At 45.1% G+C, this 22002-nt stretch overlaps 1 protein-coding gene across 4 annotated transcripts in view; it reads right to left on the minus strand.

Moving 5' to 3' along the window:
- myo7aa (myosin VIIAa) overlaps positions 1-22002 on the minus strand; it is a 268383-nt gene that overhangs the window by 58236 nt on the left and 188145 nt on the right. For all 4 annotated transcript variants that reach the window (XM_069892099.1, XM_069892100.1, XM_069892096.1 and 1 more), the window contains 4 exons: positions 21248-21367; positions 18704-18877; positions 16281-16508; positions 3786-3956 (listed from right to left, as the gene is read on the minus strand). In XM_069892099.1, coding sequence (XP_069748200.1) covers positions 3786-3956; positions 16281-16508; positions 18704-18877; positions 21248-21367 — 693 coding nt within the window. The remainder of the gene's footprint in view (positions 1-3785; positions 3957-16280; positions 16509-18703; positions 18878-21247; positions 21368-22002) is intronic.

Consider the following 22002-nt stretch of genomic DNA (forward strand, 5'->3'; position numbering starts at 1 on the left):
CATTTTAATCAAACAGATTATATTGTATTGATAATTTATTATTTAAAAAATGGAAAATTTAAAGAAAGAAGCTGCTTGGCCAACCAGATAAAACGAGAGTTCTTATCAGAGAGGTGAATTACTCACTGGTCAATATTTTGACCTTCATATCAAAGATTATGAGAGTAATTAAAAAAGTGTTTGAAAATTTGAATTCAAATCAGAAATTGAGCATCTAATCTTCTCTATATGTAAACATGATGTTGTGGTGACGCACAAGAATGCCATGACGAACCGCAGCGCTTGCTACGCATGGTTAGCGGGGCAGTCACGGCAAAGATGGCAGCACACAGCCTTCTCTTCCAATCCAGAAGTTGGCATGCGCACTTGTGTCAGCGTGACACAAGCGGTGGGATGCATGCGCGGTCCGACTGACAGCCCAATAAGCAAGCGCGTGACTTAAATAAACATTCTGTTGCGATACTGGAGCCAGCAGCTTGCGTCGCCAGTCTGTACAACCGCCCGACAAGTCTCCGAGCCATGAAGACTCAACGAAAATGACCCAGCAGCAGGAGGCGCCTTAGCGCTAAAGGTGCCAACCTTCTGGACTAACTGGCCCCACACCTGGTTCGGCCAAGTAGAGGCCCAGTTCCAAATTAAGCAGATCACTTCTGATTCAATGAGGTATTTCTACGTCGTTAGTTCTCTTGACCAGGAAACCGCCACCCGTGTAGATGACCTCATTTAAGCCACGGCGGAGGAGGGTAAACATATGGCTTTAAAAACTTCCTTAATAGCACCTATGGCCTTTCCCAACATGAAAGGGCCACCCGATTCCTGCACTTAGACGGCCTGGGCAACAGAATGCCGTTTGTGTTAATGGACGAATTGCTTATGTTGGCAGAAGGCCATAAGCCCTGCCTCATGTTTGAGAAAGCCTTCTTGGAGCAAATGCCAGAGTACATTAAACTCCTGCTCGTGGACGCCAACTTCAATAACCCGTGTAAAGTCACAGCAAAGGCCGTCGTCCTCTACTGCACTAAACGCAAGTCCCCTGAGATGGTCAACCGAGTGACCAGACCGCAGCACGAGTCTGTCCAGAAGACAAGCCCCTCAATGGAGTGCCGCACCAGCTGCTCAAGCCAAGCCCTCACAGATCAACGTCTGTGTTTCTACCATCAATGCCGAGGCACATAAATGTCAACAACCCTGCTAGTTTCAGGGAAACGAGCGGGCCAACCACCGTTAGTGGCCATAATGGATGGCCAACAGAACAGCTGAACGTGTGTGGAACAGCATCTCAGGCCACAGGTTCCTTGTCAACACGGGAGCCAAGCGTCATTCCACTGACATCCCTGGAGACGAGCACGAGACCATACAGCCCCACCCTACGAGCGGTGAACGACTCCACCATCAGAACCATTGGCCGGAAGCACATACCCCTGTGTTTCAGGGAGATGGATTTCCAGTGGCAGTTCATGCTGGGCACAGATTTCCTTTGGGCGCACTCGTTACTGGTGGACCTGCATGGTAGGTGCCTGGTCCATGCTGAGACGTTTCAGACGGTACCCCTCGGTACTTCAAATGAGCCAGCCACCCACCTAGCTGTGGTAGAGCCCTCAAGCAACCCCTACGCCTGCCTGTCACTGACTACCCTGCCATTCTACACCCGCAGTTCTCCTCCACACAGCCTCGACATGGTGCCAAGCACCACATCGCGACCAATAGACGTCCCATTCACTCGTGAGCCCATAGACTGCTGCCGGACAAGCTCAGTCTGGCCAAGGAAGAGTTCACGCACATGGAGGAGCTGAGCATTGTCCATAGATCTGACAACCCATGGGATTCACCCCACCACATGGTGCCCAAAGTCAACAGCAGTTGGTGACCATGTGGCTGCTACCACAGTTTAAAGGCAGCTATGGTTCTGGACCACTACCCAGTGCCTCACATTCAGGACTTCACACAAAACCTTCACGGTGCCCACCTGTTCTCCAAAGTCAACCTGATCTTGGGGTATCATCAGATACCTGTCCACCCTGATGACGTACAGAAGACGGCCATCATCACTCCATTCAGCCTTTTTGAGTTCCTGAGGATGCCGTTCAGATTGAAGAATGCTGCGCAGACGTTCCAGCGGTTGATGGATGCGGTAGGGTGTGACCTATCTTTCCTTTTCATTTACCTCGACAACATTCTGGTGGCAAGCAGGACGCAGGAGGAACACATGGTTCACCTACGACAACTGTTTGCTTGCTTGACGCACCATCAACCCCACAAAGTGTGAGTTTGGCCACGAGGAGATGATATTTTGGGCCACCACATCATCAAAGATAGTGCAGCGCCACTCCCGGACAATGTAGAAACCTCCACGTTCAAAGACCTTCAGGAGTTCACGGGGATGGTCAATTTTTCCAACAGGTTCATCCTGATGACTGCTTCCAACAAACACCTCCACAGGACCGGTGAGTCCTCAGCCACTTTTGTAGCTACCAAGGAGGCCCTGGCACATGCAACCATGCTAGTGTGCTCGCAGATAGACGCACCCACAGCACTCACGGTTAACGCATCCGGCACCGCAGTGGGCATGGTCCGCGAGCAGTTGGTGGATGATGTGTGGAAGCCGCTTACGTTCTTCAGCCACCATCTCCGTCTACCGGAACGCAAGTACTGCGCCTTTGACAGTTTGCTGGTTGCCTTCTACCCCGTGGTTCACCATTTTCATTATTTCCTGGAGGGCCGGACCATCATGGTCTACACTGACCACAAACCATTAACCTTGGCTTTCTATAAGGTTTTGGATCCATGGTCCATCAACCAGCAGAGGTGCCTGTTGTACATCTCCGAGTTTACTACCTCCATTTGCTATCTCTCCGGAAAACACAACATCGTCACCGATGCCATCTCCAGGCCTGCAGCGTGCGCTCTTTCACAAGGCATCGACTTCTACGACTTGGCCCGAGCCCAACAATCCGACCCGGACACAAAGTGTTTTCGCACGGCCGTCATGGGGCTACAACTGCAGGACCTGCCCTTGGACGATGGCATCACCACCATCCTGTATGACATTTCGCCAGGAAGCCCCCGGCCAGTGGAACCAGCAAAATGGCAGAAAATGGTCTTCGACCTCGTACACGGTTTTCATCGCACCCCTCCATCCGTACAACAGTCCAGATGGTTTCCATCCTTTTCATTTGGCATGGCCTTCGCAAAAGGGTCACAGAGTGTGCGAGAGCATGCGTGGACTGCCAGATGGCAAAGGTGCAGATGCACACACGAGCACCTAACCAGCAGTTCCAGCCCGCCTCACGCCGATTCGAACATGTCCACGTGGACATAATGGGCCCCCTGCCTGTTTTGAGGTGTTACCGCTACCTGCTCACCATGGTGGACAGATTCACCTGGTGGCTGGAGGCGACCCCCCTAACTGACATAGCTGCAGGCACTTGTGTAAGGGCCTTCCTATTCGTCTGTGTCTCCTGGCTCAGTGTCTCCTCCCATGTTACTTCCAACCGCGGCGTACAGTTCACGTCCACCTTATGGAGCGAGCTGTCCAAAGCCCTAGGGGCCGAGCTCCATTGCACAACTGCTTATCCAATGCAGTCCAATGGCCTGGTGGAGCGGTTCCATTGGAACCTCAAATCGGCCCTCATGGCACGACTCAAGGCCCTTTCCGTCCCACGTCAGTTTCTTCCCCCCGCCAGCGGCTCAACCCAGACCAAAGAGACCACATAGGTATTGCATAAAGGTTGTAGCATCAGATAATGATAAACTTGAACTAGACCAGGTGGAAGGTGAGAAGTTACCTTTTTGTGAGCTGCAATGATGTACTGCGCCCACTTCTCAACCGTTTTGGAGGAGGTGACTTCTCGGTCGGGAATGTACGATGGAATTAAGCTCATCAACCGTTCCACAATGATCTCCGAGCCATAGTCCACATAATATTGCTGAGAGGCAAGTTCAGCAAGGTCTTCCTCCTAATATTTGGGGGGGGGGGGGTGCACAGCAGAGAGTGGGTGGGGAGAGAAGAAAGGATGTTGAAAGAAGAGCTGGTTTATCCAGACAATTTCAAAATAGCAATTAAACTTCAGCTACGACATTTCTTTTCATTTAAACTCGTTCTTAGGGTGAAGATCGCGAGACAAAAGTCAGCAGGATTGCGATTGAAGTAAGAACGCACCGAAATGCTGGAGGCCTTGCAGCCTCCTCAGGATGATGCCTACCTCTTCTTTTTTTAAATTTTTTTTTATTTTTCACACTATAAACCACATTGATCAAGATACATACATTTTTCTTTTCAAATATATAGTGTCGTTTTCTCCCCCCTCCCTCTTCCTATCCCCCCCTCCCTACCTCCCCTCCCATTCATTTAAAGTTCAGAATCTAAGATACATTAAACCCGTCAAACAATGTCACTCAATAAAAATAAAGAAGAAATTCCACTGAGTCAATTCTTTTCATTTCCTTCTCCTTCTGTCATTTTAGGTGGTAGATGTCCCCGGTAGGTTTTCTCTATTGTGTTTCATGTATGGCTCCCATATTTGTTCAAATATTGCAATATTATTTCTTAAATTATATGTTATTTTTTCTAATGGAATACATTTATTCATTTCTATATACCATTGTTGTATTCTCAAGTTATCTTCTAATTTCCAGGCTGACATAATACATTATTTTGCTACAGCTAGGGCAATCCTAACAAATCTTTTTTGTGCACCATCCAAATCAAGTCCAAATTCTTTGTTTTTTATGTTACTTAGGAGGAAGATCTCTGGGTTTTTTGGTATATTGTTTTCTGTTATTTTATTTAATATCTGGTTTAGATCTTCCCAAAATCTTTTCACTTTCTCACACGTCCAGATTGCATGAATTGTTGTTCCCGTTTCCTTTTTACAGCGAAAACATCTGTCTGATACTGTTGGTTCCCATTTATTTAACTTTTGAGGTGTGATGTACAGCCTGTGTATCCAGTTATATTGTCTCATGCATAACCTCATGTTTATTGTATTTCTCATAGTTCCTGAGCATAACTTCTCCCATGTTTCCTTCTTTGTTTAAATCTTGTTCCCATTTTTGTTTAGTTTTACCATTTGTTTCCTCATTCTCCTTTTCTTGCAGTTTAATATACATATTTGTTATAAATTTTTTGATTATCATTGTATCTGTAATCACATATTCAAAATTACTTCCCTCTGGTAACCTCAGACTGCTTCCCAATTTGTCCTTCAAGTAGGATTTCAGTTGGTAGTATGTCAACACTGTATCTTGAGTTATATTATATTTATCCTTCATTTGTTCAAAGGATAATAATTTATTTCCTGAAAAGCAATTTTCTATTCTTTTGATCCCTTTTTTCTCCCATTCTCTAAAGGAAAGGTTATCTATTGTAAAAGGGATTAACTGATTTTGCGTCAGTAATAGTTTTGGTAATTGGTAATTTGTTTTATTCCTTTCTACATGAACCTTCTTCCAAATATTGAGCAGATGATGTAATACTGGAGAATTCCTACGTTGTACCAATTTTTCATCCCATTTATATAATATGTGTTCAGGTATATTCTCCCCTATTTTATCTAGTTCTAATCTAGTCCAATCTGGCTTTTCCTTTGTTTGATAAAAATCTGATAGGTATCTTAATTATGCGGCTCTATAATAATTCTTAAAGTTTGGTAGTTGTAAGCCTCCTTGTTTATACCATTCTGTTAATTTATCTAGTGCTATCCTCGGCTTCCCCCCTTTCCATAAAAATTTCCTTATTATTTTCTTTAACTCCTTGAAGAATTTCTCTGTCAAGTGTATTGGCAATGCCTGAAATAGGTATTGTATCCTTGGGAAAATGTTCATTTTAATACAGTTTATCCTTCCTATTAGTGTTAGTGGTAAGTCTTTCCAATGCTCTGAGTCATCCTGTAATTTTTTTCATTAGTGGATAATAATTGAGTTTATATAGATGGCCGAGGTTTTTATTTATTTGTATACCTAGGTATTGTATTGTTTGCATTTGCCATCAGAATGATGATTCTTTCTTAAATTTTGAGAAATCCGCATTATTCATAGGCATTGCTTCACTTTTATTTGCGTTAATCTTGTAACCCGACACTTCTCCATATTCCTTCAATTTCTTATGTAATTCTTTTATTGATATTTCTGGTTCTGTTAAGTATACTATAATGTCATCTGCAAATAAACTGATTTTATATTCCTTGTCTTTTATTTTTATCCCTTTTATATTATTTTCTGTTCTTATCAATTCTGCTAGTGGTTCTATAGCTAACGCGAACAATAAGGGTGATAGTGGGCATCCCTGCCTTGTTGATCTGCTTAAGTTAAATTGTTTTGATATATATCCATTTACTGTCACTTTCGCCAATGGCCCCTTATATAATGCTTTAATCCAATTAATATATTTCTCTGGTAAACTGAATTTTTGTAGTACTTTGAATAAATAATTCCATTCTACTCTGTCAAAGGCCTTCTCTGCGTCTAAAGCAACCGCTACTGTGGAGCTTTATTTCCTTCTACTGGATGAATTAAGTTAATAAATTTACAAATATTGTCTGTTGTTCATCTTTTTTTAATAAATCCAGTTTGGTCTAGATTTACTATTTTTGGTACATAGTCGGCTAATCTGTTTGCTAATAGTTTAGCTATTATCTTATAATCTGTGTTAAGTAAAGATATTGGTCTATCTGACGCTGGTGCGAGTGGATCTTTCCCTGCCTTTGGTATTACTGTAATTATTGCTGTTTTGCATGAATCTGGTAAGCTTTGTGTTTTATCAATCTGGTTGATTACTTCCAGGAGGGGAGGAATTAATAAATCTTTAAATGTTTTATAGAATTCTATTGGGAATCCATCCTCTCCTGGTGTTTTATTATTCGGTAGTTTTTTATAACCCAACCCCAACCAACCAATTTTCCCCTGCAACCGCTGCAACCATGTCTGCCTGTCCCGCATCGGACTTGTCAGCCACAAACGAGCCTGCAGCTGACGTGGACTTTTTACCCCCTCCATAAATCTTCGTCCGCGAAGCCAAGCCAAAGAAGAGTTTTTTTATTATCTCTTGTATTTCTACTATTTCAAATGGTTCTGTTAATTTATTTTGTTCCTCTATTTGTAATTTTGGTAGTTCAATTTTAGTTAAAAATTCATCTATTTTGTCTTCTTTCCCTTTGTTTTCAGTTTGGTATAATTGTTCGTAGAATTCTCTGAAGTTTTCATTAATCTCCGTTGGATTATATGTAATTTGTTTGTCTTTTTTCCTTGATGCCAATACCATTCTCTTAGTTTGTTCTGTCTTAAGCTGCCACGCTAGAATTTTGTGCATTTTTTCCCCTAGTTCATAATATTTCTGTTTTGTCTTCATTATGTTCTTCTCCACCTTATATGTTTGTAGTGTTTCATATTTTATTTTTTTATCCGCCAATTCTCTTCTTTGAGTTGTATCTTCCTTCATTGCTAATTCTTTTTCTATATTTACTATTTCCCTTTCCAACTGCTCTGTTTCCTGATTATAGTCCTTCTTCATCTTGGTTACATGACTTATTATTTGCCCTCTAATGAACGCTTTCATTGCGTCCCATAGTATAAACTTATCTTCCACTGATTCCGTATTTATTTCAAAATACATTTTAATTTGTCTTTCAATGAATTCTCTAAAATCCTGCCTTTTAAGTAGCATGGAGTTTAATCTCCATCTATACATTCTTGGAGGGATGTCCTCTAACTCTATTGTCAATATCAAGGGTGAATGGTCCGATAATATTCTAGCTTTATATTCTGTTTTTCTTACTCTATCTTGCATACGAGCTGATAACAAAAATAGGTCTATTCTTGAGTACGTTTTATGTCTACCCGAATAATATGAATATTCCTTTTCCTTTGGATGTTGTTTCCTCCATATATCCAAAAGTTGCATTTCTTGCATCGATTTAATTATAAATTTGGTTACTTTGTTCTTTCTGTTAATTTTTTTCCCAGTTTTATCTATGTTTGAATCCAAATTAAGGTTGAAATCCCCTCCTATTAGTATGTTCCCTTGCATGTCTACTATCTTCAAAAAAATATCTTGCATAAACTTTTGATCTTCTTCATTAGGTGAATATACATTGAGTAAATTCCAAAACTCCGAATATATCTGACATTTTATCATTACATATCTCCCTGCTGGATCTATTATTTCCTCTTCTATTTTAATTGGTACATTTTTACTGATTAATATAGCTACTCCTCTAGCTTTTGAATTATATGACGCTGCTGTTACATGCCTTACCCAATCTCTCTTTAATTTCTTGTGCTCCATTTCAGTTAAATGTGTTTCTTGCACGAATGCTATTATCAATTTTTTATTTTTTCAGTAAATTTAGCAGTTTCTTCCTTTTGATTTGGTTATGTATTCCGTTAATATTTAAAGTCATATAGTTCAACATAGCCATTTCATACTTTGTTTATCTTTCCTTTCTGTTTCTCCATCATCACCTTTCCTTCTTATCCATTTCTGCTTTCTTGTTTTGAACACTTTATAAGACAACATTTCTAAAACATCAAACATTTCCCTTATTCTCCTATCTAAAATTTCTTTAACCCCACTATCCCCTCCCCTTCCTGAGTTGCCCTTTATCCCTTGTCGGGCAACCACATCTCCCCTCTCCATTTGGATTTGCGAATTCACTCGCAAGCATCAACTGATTTCGCAGTGACCGTAACTCCTCCCCACTCAGCCCCCCCCAGAAAAGATTCCAATTTTCATATACAACAAAGGTCACTCTTTTAATTCCCTCCTTACTTCCTCTCTTCCCCTTATTAATTCTTATCTATACTCTATATATTTTCCTTTAAATACGGATACACTTACGTACACACATATATACATACCCACACACACACACACACACACACACACATATATATATATATATATGTATATATATATATATATATGTGTTTATATATGTATATATATATATGTATATATATATATGTATATATATAATATATATATACATGTATGTATATATATGTGTGTGTGTATATATGTATATATATATATGTATATATGTATATATATATATATGTATGTATATATATATATACATATGTGTATATATATATATCTTTGGCTTGGCTTCGCGGACGAAGATTTATGGAGGGGGTAAAAAGTCCACGTCAGCTGCAGGCTCGTTTGTGGCTGACCAGTCCGATGCGGGACAGGCAGACACGATTGCAGCGGTTGCAAGGGAAAATTGGTTGGTTGGGGTTGGGTGTTGGGTTTTTCCTCCTTTGCCTTTTGTCAGTGAGGTGGGCTCTGCGGTCTTCTTCAAAGGAGGCTGCTGCCCGCCAAACTGTGAGGCGCCAAGATGCACGGTTTGAGGCGTTATCAGCCCACTGGCGGTGGTCAATGTGGCAGCACCATATATATATATACATCTTTGGCTTGGCTTCGCGGACGAAGATTTAAGGAGGGGGTAAATGTCCACGTCAGCTGCAGGCTCGTTTGTGGCTGACAAGTCCGATGCGGGACAGGCAGACACGGTTGCAGCGGTTGCAGGGGAAAATTGGTTGGTTGGGGTTGGGTGTTGGGTTTTTCCTCCTTTGCCTTTTGTCAGTGAGGTGGGCTCTGCGGTCTTCTTCAAAGGAGGTTGCTGCCCGCCAAACTGTGAGGCGCCAAGATGCACGGTTTGAGGTGATATCAGCCCACTGGCGGTGGTCAATGTGGCAGGCACCAAGAGATTTCTTTAGGCAGTCCTTGTACCATTTCTTTGGTGCACCTCTGTCACGGTGGCCAGTGGAGAGCTCGCCATATAACACGATCTTGGGAAGGCGATGGTCCTCCATTCTGGAGACGTGACCCACCCAGCGCAGCTGGATCTTCAGCAGCGTGGACTCGATGCTGTCGACCTCTGCCATCTCGAGTACTTCGACGTTAGGGATGAAAGCGCTCCAATGAATGTTGAGGATGGAGCGGAGACAACGCTGGTGGAAGCGTTCTAGGAGCCGTAGGTGATGCCGGTAGAGGACCCATGATTCAGAGCCGAACAGGAGTGTGGGTATGACAACGGCTCTGTATACACTTATCTTTGTGAGGTTTTTCAGTTGGTTGTTTTTCCAGACTCTTTTGTGTAGTCTTCCAAAGGCGCTATTTGCCTTGGCGAGTCTGTTGTCTATCTCATTGTCGATCCTTGCATCTGATGAAATGGTGCAGCCGAGATAGGTAAACTGGTTGACCGTTTTGAGTTTTGTGTGCCCGATGGAGATGTGGGGGGGGGGGGGGGGCTGGTAGTCATGGTGGGGAGCTGGCTGATGGAGGACCTCAGTTTTCTTCAGGCTGACTTCCAGGCCAAACATTTTGGCAGTTTCCGCAAAACAGGACGTCAAGCGCTGAAGAGCTGGCTCTGAATGGGCAACTAAAGCGGCATCGTCTGCAAAGAGTAGTTCACGGACACCCATATACACACATTCATATAGTTCGTGGTCATTTTAACTCTCGTTACATGTCTTCATCTCTCTGTCTGTTTTGTAGTTGTTCTGCAAATTTTCGTGCTTCCTCCGGATCCGAGAATAGTCTGTTTTCATGCCCTGGAATAACTATTTTAAGTACCGCTGGGTACTTTAGCATAAATTTATATCCTTTTTTCCATAGGATCGCTTTTGCTGTATTAAACTCCTTTCTCTTCTTCAGGAGTTCAAAACTTATGTCTGGATAGAAAAAAATTTTTTGACCTTTGTATTCCAGTGGCTCTTATTTTCTTCATTGCTTTCTCCAATATATTTTCTCTTGTTGTATATCTTAGGAATTTTACTAAAATGGATCTTGGTTTTTGTTGTGGCTGTGGTTTCGGGGCTAATGTTCTATGTGCCCTTTCTATTTCCATTTCTTCCTGTAATTCTGGTCCTCCTAGGACCCTGGGGATCCAATCTTTTATAAATTCTCTCAAATTCTTGCCTTCTTCATCTTCCTTAAGGCCCACTATCTTTATATTATTTCTTCTATTATAATTTTCCATTATATCTATCTTCTGAGCTAACAGCTCATGTGTCTCTAACTTTTTTATTAGATTCTTCTAATTTCTCTTTTAAGTCCTCTACTTCCATTTCTACGGCTGTTTCTCATTCTTCCACCTTGTCCACTCTTTTTCCTATATCTGACATGACCATCTCTAATCTATTCATTTTTTCTTCTGTACTTTTAATTCTTATTTTTATTTCACTAAATTCTTGTGATTGCCATTCTTTTACTGATTCCATATATTCTTTAAAAAAAAATATCCATTGTCTTGCCTTTCCCTTCTTCTTCCATTTCTCTATGTTCTTCTTCTTCTTCTTCCTCTGGGTTGGTCATCTGTTGTTTCCTTGTTTTCTTTTTACTCTCTTCTTTCTTGTTCTCGTTGTTTTCTATGTTCTCTTCCTGTTGTTGTGTTGTAGCTTTCATTCTCAGCTGTGGAGATCGACTCTTCAGCTGGTCCCCCCTCCCGTCAGTGTTTTTTTTGTCATGCGTGGTTGCGCACTTTTGCTTGGCTCCGCGAGCCATTTTTGTAGTCCCGAGCTCGGGACTTCAACTGACCTTAGGGAGCGGGCTTCTCTCTTTGCGGCGGACCTCTTCGGACAGGTAAGGCCTTCACCTTCTTCTTCCGACGTCCTTTCTTCTTCTCTTCTTCCTGTTGCTTTTGACTTTTCTTTCTTCGCTGCCATTTTCTTCCCACCTTTACTTTCACTTTATTTTAATTTTTATGTTTGTGCCTTTGTGTTTTCTGTGTTTTTTTTAAACTTTTCCAGAGAGGGCTGGAGTACCCCGATCGGCCACTACTCCATCACGTGACTCCTCCTGCCTACCTCTCTTCGAAGGGAGTTCCGTGATACCCTCCCTCACTGCTCCCCCTCTGCAATTCCTCTCCCCAGCCTTTTAATCCAGGGGCCTGTCTGCTTTTTACTCATACCTTGTTGCCCAAAATGTCAGTTGTCATGGTGGGTGGGGGGGGGGGGGTCATCCGCCAGCCATCAAATGAGTTATTGTGCCCTGCCCCCACCCACCCGCAGCGCATCACTGGGACGGTGCAGGCCGCACCGGGTGACACCATCAGAAGGGGTTCCCCCAAACCAACCACACTGCTTCGTCTGCACACGTGCATGGTACGCTGGAGGGTGAGGGAAGGGTGATGGCGGCGGATGGAGCAGGTCCATGGCAGGGATGGCACCCGCACCATCCCTCCCACCCTGATTAAGTTCTCTAATGGCAGCTTGTGCCCACCCACCCACCACCTCAAACTAGCCCCCCCAACACCCCCACGGTCACCCTAATACTCCCCAATAAGATTTGTTCTGATGCTAAGTCTGGTTGTACATCTTTACCTCCTATGGACACTGCAAGACCTGCTGAGTTCCTCCAGCTTTTCTGTGATGAAGGTAGCACTGGTAAAGCCAGTATATATTGGCATTGAGAAGGTGGGATTGAACAGTATTCATAAACTGGGGCACCCTTTGTGAGTGCTCCTGGTGGGAAGGGGGTTCCATGTATTCTCACCAACACTTATGTGCATGAAAAAAGTCAATGAAACACCCAAAATTTAAAAAAAACAGAAACAAATTCAGGAACAGGCCCTTCAGACTAACTTGTCCATATTGACCACGTTGGGCATTCTGGGCTAGGCCCATTTGGTCAATATCCTCCTAAACCAGTGGTTTTCAAACTTTTCCTTTCCACTCACATTCCACCTTAAGTATTCCCTATGCCATAGGTGCTCTGTGATTAGTAAGGGATTGCTTAAGGTGGGATGCGGGTGGAAAGAAAAAGTTTGCAAACCACTGTCTTAATTGTACCTCATTGACTTGTTTTGTGCACGTTTTCAGAACTCCAAAGGAAATGGGCCAATGCCAATTTTTATCAAGCCAAATATTTCAGTAACAATTGGGTCTAGAGCAATGATTCTCAACCTTCCCTTCCCACCCACATCCCACCTTAAGCAATCCCTTACTAATCACAGAGCACTGATGGCATAGGGATGACTTAAAGTGGGATGGGAGTAGAAAGAAAATCTTTGAAAACCACTGCTCTAAACCCTTCCTATCCATATATTTGTGCAAATGCCTTTGGGCATCACAACTGTAGCCTCTCCTATGGCTTCATCTGCCAAAGTCCAATGACCCAAGTCTCTCTACTCTGCAGATTAATGTGACAAAGTCAAATTCTACCACAGTATCTGTTCCCACCACTTCCTCTGGCAGCCTGTTCAAGGCACTCACAGGGATGTTTTTTTTAAAAAACTTGCCCAACTCATCTCCTTTAAGCTTCTTTTCCTTCCCTTAAATGCAATTCCTCAGGATAGTGACAATGTACGCAAATTTTCCAATTTCAACTAAACCCATTTCTTACCCTGAGTTCCTTCCCCACCTGCCAGGCTCTTTCTCTTTTTGATACAGGGTCACACTCAATGGTCAAATTGGTGTCGGGGGAGAGGCTCTCACCCCAAACACCCCTGTAATGAGAGTGATCATGTTTGCATGGCCACTAGCAAGGACTTGATTATAGTTCCTGTTTGATCAGACTTGGCTACCAGCAGGGGACTGCCGTATCCAAGATCTGTAATGGAGGTTTGAAGCCTCATGGGCTGTTTATAACAACTCTAAAGCAATGAACCTTTTCCTTCATCCAAGTGTTGTCTTAGAACTCACAAATACAAATACAAGATGAAAAAACCCCTACCACAAAATAAGTTAATTCCGTTAACAATTGATGATAACATTCTAGAAACTTGGTCTCAGTGAGATCAAATATATTGATGATTATTTTGAGCAGGGACAATTTATGACATTTACAAATTGGGAATAAATTTGGAGTTTTAAATACATCCTTTTTCTGCTATCTTCAGTTAAGATCTTATTTAAAGGATAAATTAGGTCCCAGCACTGGCCTTTCTACAATGTACTGAAATAAGGACTCTGGTTTAAAAGGGGAAATCACAAAGAAATTTATCTCCAAAATGTATTTCTTACTTCAGGCAGAAACTCCTATAGACAAGGACTTGATAAGTCAAGAGAGAGATGGGAATCAGATTTGGGGAGAGAAATTGATCCATTTTGCTGGTCTGACCTGAGTCGGGATTTAAGATATACGGAGGGGTGGGGGGGGGTGTTAACCCATTTCCCCCCCCACCCCACCCGCTCCGGTCTCCAATACCATTATCTCCAGTATTCTTAAAGATGTCTATGTCAAGACACTTATCACTTAAGGGAAGGAAGGAAGCTCTGGATGAATCGCAGAATGTTTCATCTGTATGTAATTAATGCTTAAGGAAAACATGATTTTGTCACATTATGTGGGAGAATCACCTCTCTTTTCCTTTGGGGGAGGGGATCCTTCTCTTTTTCTTTGTTCTCTTTTTAACATTGGCACGTTGTGTAATTTTGTGCAGAATTTGATCATTCTGAACGTGAATTGATTCTTCCTTCTTTCTACATCAACGCGCAGTTTGGTTCTGGTATTTTATTGTATAGATCTGTGATGTTTCTTTGATTTTGTTTGTTTTACAACTCCATGTTGATTGAAAATTTAACCCCCCTCACCCCCCCACTCCTCATCCTGTGCTCCTTCCCCACTCTACCAGGTTCTTCCTCTGTTTGGCACAGGGGTCACACCACATGGAAGTAAGCTCTTTGGCCCAACTTGTGCATACTGACCAAAAACTCCCACCTGCCTGCATTTGGCCCATACCTTTCTCAAATCATCCTAACCTGGTATCCATTCAAATGTCCCTTAAACATTGCAAATATACCTGCCTTAACTCCCTCCGCCAACAGTTGGTTCTATACACCCACCAGGCTGTGTAACAAAGAATGTCACCCCTCAGATTACTATTAAATCCCTCTCCCTTCACTTTATGTCCTCTGGTTCTCAATACTCCTACTCTGGGCAAAAGACGCTGTGCATTCACCCAATGGATTCCTCCAAGGATTTTGTTCTCCTTTCATCCCTCCCCTCCATCTGGTTCCACCCAGCACCTACCTGACCTACCCCTTCTCTGCACTACTACACACCAGCCGCTGTCCTTCTCCCCCAAATTCTGATGCAGGGTCTCAACCAAAAGCACGATCAACTCATGGGAAAAACGCAAAAGTCTGTGACTGAAGTGAAAACACAATGCTGGGGAAACTCAGGTGGCCAAACAAGGTACTTGAGATAGCAAAGATGCCAACTTTATGTGGCCGTTTTGTTTGGGCATCTGCCTCTATTTGGCTCATACCTTGATGAAGGGCTCCAGCCTGAAACTTTGGTTATGTATCTTTATCTTTGCTACATTAAAGTACACTGTTTAACCTTATCCAACATTGTGTTTTTACATTATCCTCTCATATTTGGTTACATAAGGCAAATCCATGGATTTGGACCACGAGTCTAGATCAGCATTGATCTAGATGCAGCACTACAGATGCCAAAACCCTAAAACAAAGCAATAGCTGAAACACTCAGCAGACCAGGTCGTGACTGTGGGAAGTAAAACAGAATGTTTAGTGGAATGTTTGGATGGGCAGAGCCAGGGCAAACTTGTGGCTCAGATGAAGCAGGCTCCAGTGGGTACCATCATCGCATTTGCAACCTTGAATGGATTTCACCCTCACACCACAGGTAGTGCCACTGGCCCACAGCCCCAGTGGCCCAAGTTCAATCCGGGCCTCCGATGCAACTTGCACGGAGTCCGCACGTTCTCCCCGCGACGGCCTGGGTTTCCTTCCATGTGTGTGGTTAGTAGGGTAACTGGCCACCGTAAATGGCTGTCAGGTGTGCAGATGAGTGATGGAACCTGAAGAGGAGAGCTGATGGGAACATGGTGAGCAAATTTACTTGGGGATAGTCCCAAACTCAATGGGCTGAAGGGCCTGCATGTGCTTGCATGATTATGATCATAGCTCAATAATACCAAAACAACTCACTCAGTTAATCCCCTGCACTATGGGACACAGGCCGTGCGTATTCCCCTTCCACTGGACATGTATATATGCCCTGCACAGTGGGAAGTTGAGTATGCGTATATCTCCCGCATTGTGGGCACATAACCCCCGCACTAAGGAACACCAGGTGTGCGCATAACCCCCACACTGAGGGACATGGGGTGTGACTATAACACCTCCACTATGGGACAGTGGGCATGGGTATAACCCCTGCACTGAGGGACACAAGTTGTACGTATAATTCCTGCATTGTGGGACACGGGGCATGCGTATAACCCCTGCAGTAAAGGACACCGGGTACGTATGATCCCTTCACTGCAGGACACGGGGCAGACGTATGACCCCAACCAGGGCTGACTCACCTTGTCACACCTGTATTCCCCAAACTTGATGCCCCTCACGGTCTGCTGATAGATAAGGTTCGTTGCCACCAAGTCGTCGGCAGAGTTATGCCAGGGCGTGAAGATCTCCTTGCGGAAGAATAGGCGCCAGGGTGCGTTCCTCTCCTGTGCCCCCTGTTCCTTAGCATACTGCTCACACTGGGAGACCGCATCCATCACGTAGTCTTTCCCACTGCCCAGCGAGGAGACCTGGAGAACAGACAGGTGAGGACAAAGGCCTTGTGAACTTCCAAATCCCTGAAAGCACAGTACTGTGACATTCATAACAAGTTCAAGTTCGTGGCTGAAGGGTGATGAATCCTTTAACACTATGGCTGCTTTTCCAATGCAGGGGTAAGTGTAGATGGAAGGGAGGGTGATGGACTGAGCCATGTTCACAACTCTCTGCAGTTTCTTGCTGTTTTGGGCAGAGCAGTTCCCGTCCCAAGCAGTTACGCACCCTGACGGGACACGTTCGATGTTGTGTCTGTCACTTCCTCACTCTTCTTCACCGCCTGGACGTGCCCTGGTGCTTGGTTTTTACCATCTTCTAGTTGGAGGGGGAGGGGGGTTCCCAATGGAGCTCCCTCCATGCAGGGATGCAACCGTTGTACATTGGGGAACTGGGGTGGATGGTACTGCATCGAGCGGAGCCCTGTAATAAGTCGCTATTCGGATTTCCCAGCTGCATGATACTCCTGCGGGCTGAAGGAGACCATGTGTACGTAGAATGTGCATGGATGCAGTCCCTCGTCACTTTCTGACAAGCATTCTGGCTGCATTTAGCCTCACCCTCCATCATTGGGCCACCCGGTGCGGGGAGGTGTGAGGGCGGGAACAGAGGGGAATGTCCTGGTAGCCTTGCTCCTGGCGAATCTTGCCATCCACTGGTTCTGGAAGTGAGCGGCTCACTGCTCCTCCCGCAATGACGTGTTGGTCACCTCCCTGGGTATGGTCATGCCCGGGTGTCCTTAGGGAACCATGGATGGGTTTCAGGGAGTGTTGAGCACTGTGGGGAGGGAAGGGCATGAACTGCATCCTAGATGGGGATGGCAACATTTTAAATAGACATAGGAGCAGGTATAGGCTATTCAGCCCATCAAGTCTGCCCCACCATTTAATCATGAGCTGATCCATTTCCTCACTCAGCCCCAATTCCTGGCCTTCTCCCCATATATCTTTGATGCCATGGCTAATCAAGAACCTGTCAATTTCCGTCTTAAATACACCCAATGACCTGGCGTCCACCACCGCCAGTAGCAACAAATTCACCACCCTCTGGCTGAATAAATTCCTCCACATCTTTGTTCTAAGTGGACAGCCTTCAATCTAGATTTGTGTCCCCTTGTCCTAGACTCTCCCTGGATTGATGAACGGTATTCTGGGATTGAGTAAATCATCCCAAAACATTTATTTTAAATTACCGTATATACTCGTGCAATAGTCGAATTTTATGGACCTGCAGCGGCCCACTCCATGGACGGACACAGGAAATGGTTGTCGAATGCAGTGATCGAGCAAGCAGGATACGGGATGGGAGACCCACTCCCATAGGCTGCAGTAATAGCGGCTGAATCAACCAATTGCTGTCAGCGGATCGCAGGGAGTCTGACCCAGGCCTGCAGATCTGAGGCAGCCAATTGCCAGGCAGCTCCGCTCAAGTCACGCCCTGGTGGTGACGCGGCTGGCTGCCTATAAAAGGCAGAGCTGCATCTCAATAAACTCAATGTTGACTACACTCCCTTCGTGCGAGTCTTCTTTCTCGTTATAACCTCAAGCTATATCCACGCCATACCTCAAGCTGTAATCATAGTGACCCGCTACAGACCAACATTTAGGGTAAAATTTAGGGGGTCGACTATTACATGCACACTACTTTTGACCGTGGTAAGCAGCTGCATTGTTCCAGATGGTTGGAGTTTGGATGGGCAGGCAGCCGGGGCTGCGTGAGGATCTGCGGTCATGGCATCAGGAGCTCGGAAGGGCCTGCGTGAGGGTCCACGGACGGATGGGGAGACAGCCGGGGCCAAGGCGTCAGGAACTCGGACGGGTGGGTGGTTGGGGCCTAGGTGAGAGTCTGCGGTTGGGGCATTAGCAGCTCAGACGTGCAGGTGGTCGGGGCCAAAAATAAATATATGGATATATGGAAAATATCAGGCATTTGGACCAAAAATAGGGGGCCTTTTACCTGGTATTGACTATTACATGAGTATATACAGTGTGTCTTTCTGTGATTAATATGTGCTGTACGTTGTGTGTAAATGAGTACACTCAGTTTCATCTGGTTGTGTATGCACGGTCAGATGATAATAAACTTGAACATCTTGGGTTGAGGTAGGGGTGGAGGGGAGCAGTTACTGGTCAGTAGCCAAAAGCTGGACATGGAGGGATATCTCCCCACCTACCTTATCAAACAACGCAATGTACAGAGAGAATCCAAATCGATCCTTCAGGCCTATCTTGTCCGCCAGCGAGTTGCACAACTCTTTGGCTGTTGTGGCGGAGTCCGCAAGAAGGGTTTTTGTTGTTCCATCCATGAAGGTGATGGGCAACATAATTGGCTTCTTCGATTTGGTGGCCTGTTGGGGTTAATGGCAGTTAAACCAGGGTGGAACGATTACTTCCAGAGCAGCTCACGGCATGCAGGATGAACTCAGCGGGTCAGGTAGCATCCATGGAAGGCAAGAGGCAGCTGGTGTTTGGGGCCCTCCATCAGGAACAGCAAGAGCCAGGAGGACATGCAGTGGTTGGAGAGGGAGGAGGCAGGTTACCGGTGAATGCAGGTGGGGGGGAGGCGGGGGATAAAGGAGATGAGATGTGATTGGGGAAGGGGCAGAGGGCGGAGAAAGATGATAGGATGAAGGCAGGGGAGTTCTGGAGGAAGGAAGTTGTGAGTGACAGGCAGGGGACAAAGGAAAGGGGCAGAGGGACAAGGAAAGACAGGGTGGGGGGAGGTGGGGTGATGGACAGGAACCTAGAATAGATCTTGCCTATTGATCTCCACTTTGAATGCAATCAAATTAATGCATCTCCACAGATCCTCTTCCCCGAGATTCAAATCCTCTCATTTAAGAAACCTCTTCTCACGTGATTATATTGAGTCTAGGAGTTGGGATATTATGTTAAAGATGAACAAGACATTATTGAGGCCAAATCTGGAGTATTGTGTGCAGTTTTGGTCAGCTATCTAGAGGAAAGATATCGAGAAGATGAAAAAGCACAGAGAAGATTTACTAGGATGTTGCCTGGACTTCAGGAACTGAGTTACTGGGAAAGGTTAAACAGGTTAGGGCTTTATTTCCTGGAGTGTAGAAGAATGAGGGGAGATTTGATCGAGGTATTTAAAATGATGAGGGGGAGTAAATATAAGAAGGCTTTTTCCACTGAGGTACAAACCAGAACACACTCTCCCCACCTCCACTGAGAAGGAGAAGCCCCACAGGGAAAGAAACCACCAGCGATGGGGCTCAGAGACTGAAGGACCCACACTGGCTGTGGGAGACCAGCATCGGGACTGAGATTCCAGAGGGTTGCCAAGGGCATGAAGGGGTCAAGGTGGGTCTTGGGTGCTGAAAGATTCCAGACTGTATCGGAGGGTTTGGAACCAGGAGCTCAGGTTCACCACTGCAACTGATAGGGGTCTGTCAGAGACTGGAGGAAAATCCACGGACACTCAGCATCTCTCTTTTGCTTCTCTTTCTCTTATAGTTGGGGGCGTTAGACTAGTGGCACTTCACTGTGTGCCTTCACGGCAGATAAAAGTTAACAAGTTTTGGGTACGATCACATCTTGTGCATTAGTACATGAATGTGTTATTAGGGCAAGTGGAGAAGAACTACATTTCCCACCATGCAATGCCTGCAGTTGGGCAGAAACCGGAAATGGTATATGATGGGAGTCGTGGGCGTTGTCGCTGGAAGTGGGTTGAAGCAGGGATGGCTAGCACAGTGTTCCGCGCAGGGTCCAACTGCTCAGTCCGACTGTCGTCAGCTCTGCACAGGCTTTAAATGGTCTGCTAAAGAAGCCAATGGAGGTTTGGCTTAAAAAATCCGCGACCGTGGAGCCTGCACCCAAGATCGGCAGCAGCCATGAGAGGTTGCGGACTCTGGGGAAGCAGAGAACAGGTGCGACGACCCCCATGGGACGGTGACCACGGTGGCGGGACCAGTGAGGGGCTCTGCGGCTGAGGATCACTCAGGCGGTAGGCGACTCGAGTCAAGGAACCCACGCTGGCTGTGGGCTGCTGGAGACGGTGGTCAAAGGATTCACACTGGGCTGCGGACTGCTGGACTGGCTCGAGACTGGCCGAAGGGCCATAAGGTGTTAGGATCAGGAGGCGAGGCCACTAACAGGAATGCGACAGTGATTTCAGCTGTTTTCCTGAAGCTGCAAATACTGGAATTTAACTTATTATTTTTATAATTTAGATTTTTAATTTTTTATAAAAATCTAGACACACATCCCTTCCGGCCACAAGCCCCTATGCCTAATTACACCCAACTGACCTACAACCCCTGTATATGCAGACACGGGGAGAACATACAAACTCCTTACAAGGGATGCTGGATTCGAACGCCAGGCTGCTAGCAGTGTAACTAACAGTGTTGCCTGAACCGTGCCAGAATCATGAGCAAACAATGAGAAGTTGGAGGGACTCAGCAGGTCAGGCAGGGTCCATAAGGAGAACTGGTCAATCAACATTTCGGTTGAGCCAAAACGTTGACTGGCCATTTCTCTCCGTGGATGCCGATCAACTTGCTGAGACCCTTCAGTTTCTCAAGGTACTTTTGTAACCTTGGCCGAGAATTAACTATTAGCCCTCAAGGACCTCCGGGAAATGTCTCCAGCTCCTGTTAAAGACATTTCAAAACCAGGGTGAATGAGTCACGGAATACCGGCCTTCCAGGAACCCCTCCAAGGCAAGGAGCTTGAATTTGGCAGGGAATTACCTGCAGCTCCAACCAGCTTGGTGGCTGGGTCCGTGTGCCATTAGCAAATGTCCTCCTCATCCTCTCCTCACAGTAGGGGGCGTAGCCAGGAGGTCCTCCATTGATGAAGTTCCTCAGATACTGGAAGAGAAACACACCAGTCAGCGGTTTGGCTCACTGAAGCCCGGGACGGGGTGGAGGGGGACAAACGTCATGCTGTGCACAAATGATTTTGATCAGCCATTCTTAACCTTTTTATCCTTAGCTTTGCCCCCACCCCACCCCCCAACAGAGCTCTGCTCAATGTTTATTGGCTCCCTTTCCTATGCAGCAGGTCAGGTTTTGATTTTTTCCATACTTAGGGTTAGCACAACGCTGTAACAGTGCAGCGATTGAGGTTCAAATCCCACGCAGCCTGTAAGGTGTTTGTACATTCTCCTCATGTCTGTGTGGGTCTCCAATTTCCTCCCGTGCCAGGGATTGTAGGTCAATAGGGTGCAATTGGATGGCATGGGCCTGTTACTGTGTTGGACGTCTAAATTTAAAATTTACTCTCCCACCATATACATTTTTTAAAAAATGATGTTACACGAGGTGAAAAGAAAACAAGGCTTTGTGCTGTGGCTGAGAATGGCCAATTTACATTATAGAAGGAATGGCTTTGTGGCCAAGTTTGCAGATGATATGAGGAGCAGGTGTCATTAAGGAAATAAGGTGGTTGCAGAAGGACATGAATTAGAAAGGGCAGAGAGGTGGAAAACGATGCGCAATGCCCG

The sequence above is a fragment of the Narcine bancroftii genome, chromosome 7 (genome assembly GCF_036971445.1).
Source record: "Narcine bancroftii isolate sNarBan1 chromosome 7, sNarBan1.hap1, whole genome shotgun sequence".
NCBI lineage: Eukaryota > Metazoa > Chordata > Chondrichthyes > Torpediniformes > Narcinidae > Narcine > Narcine bancroftii.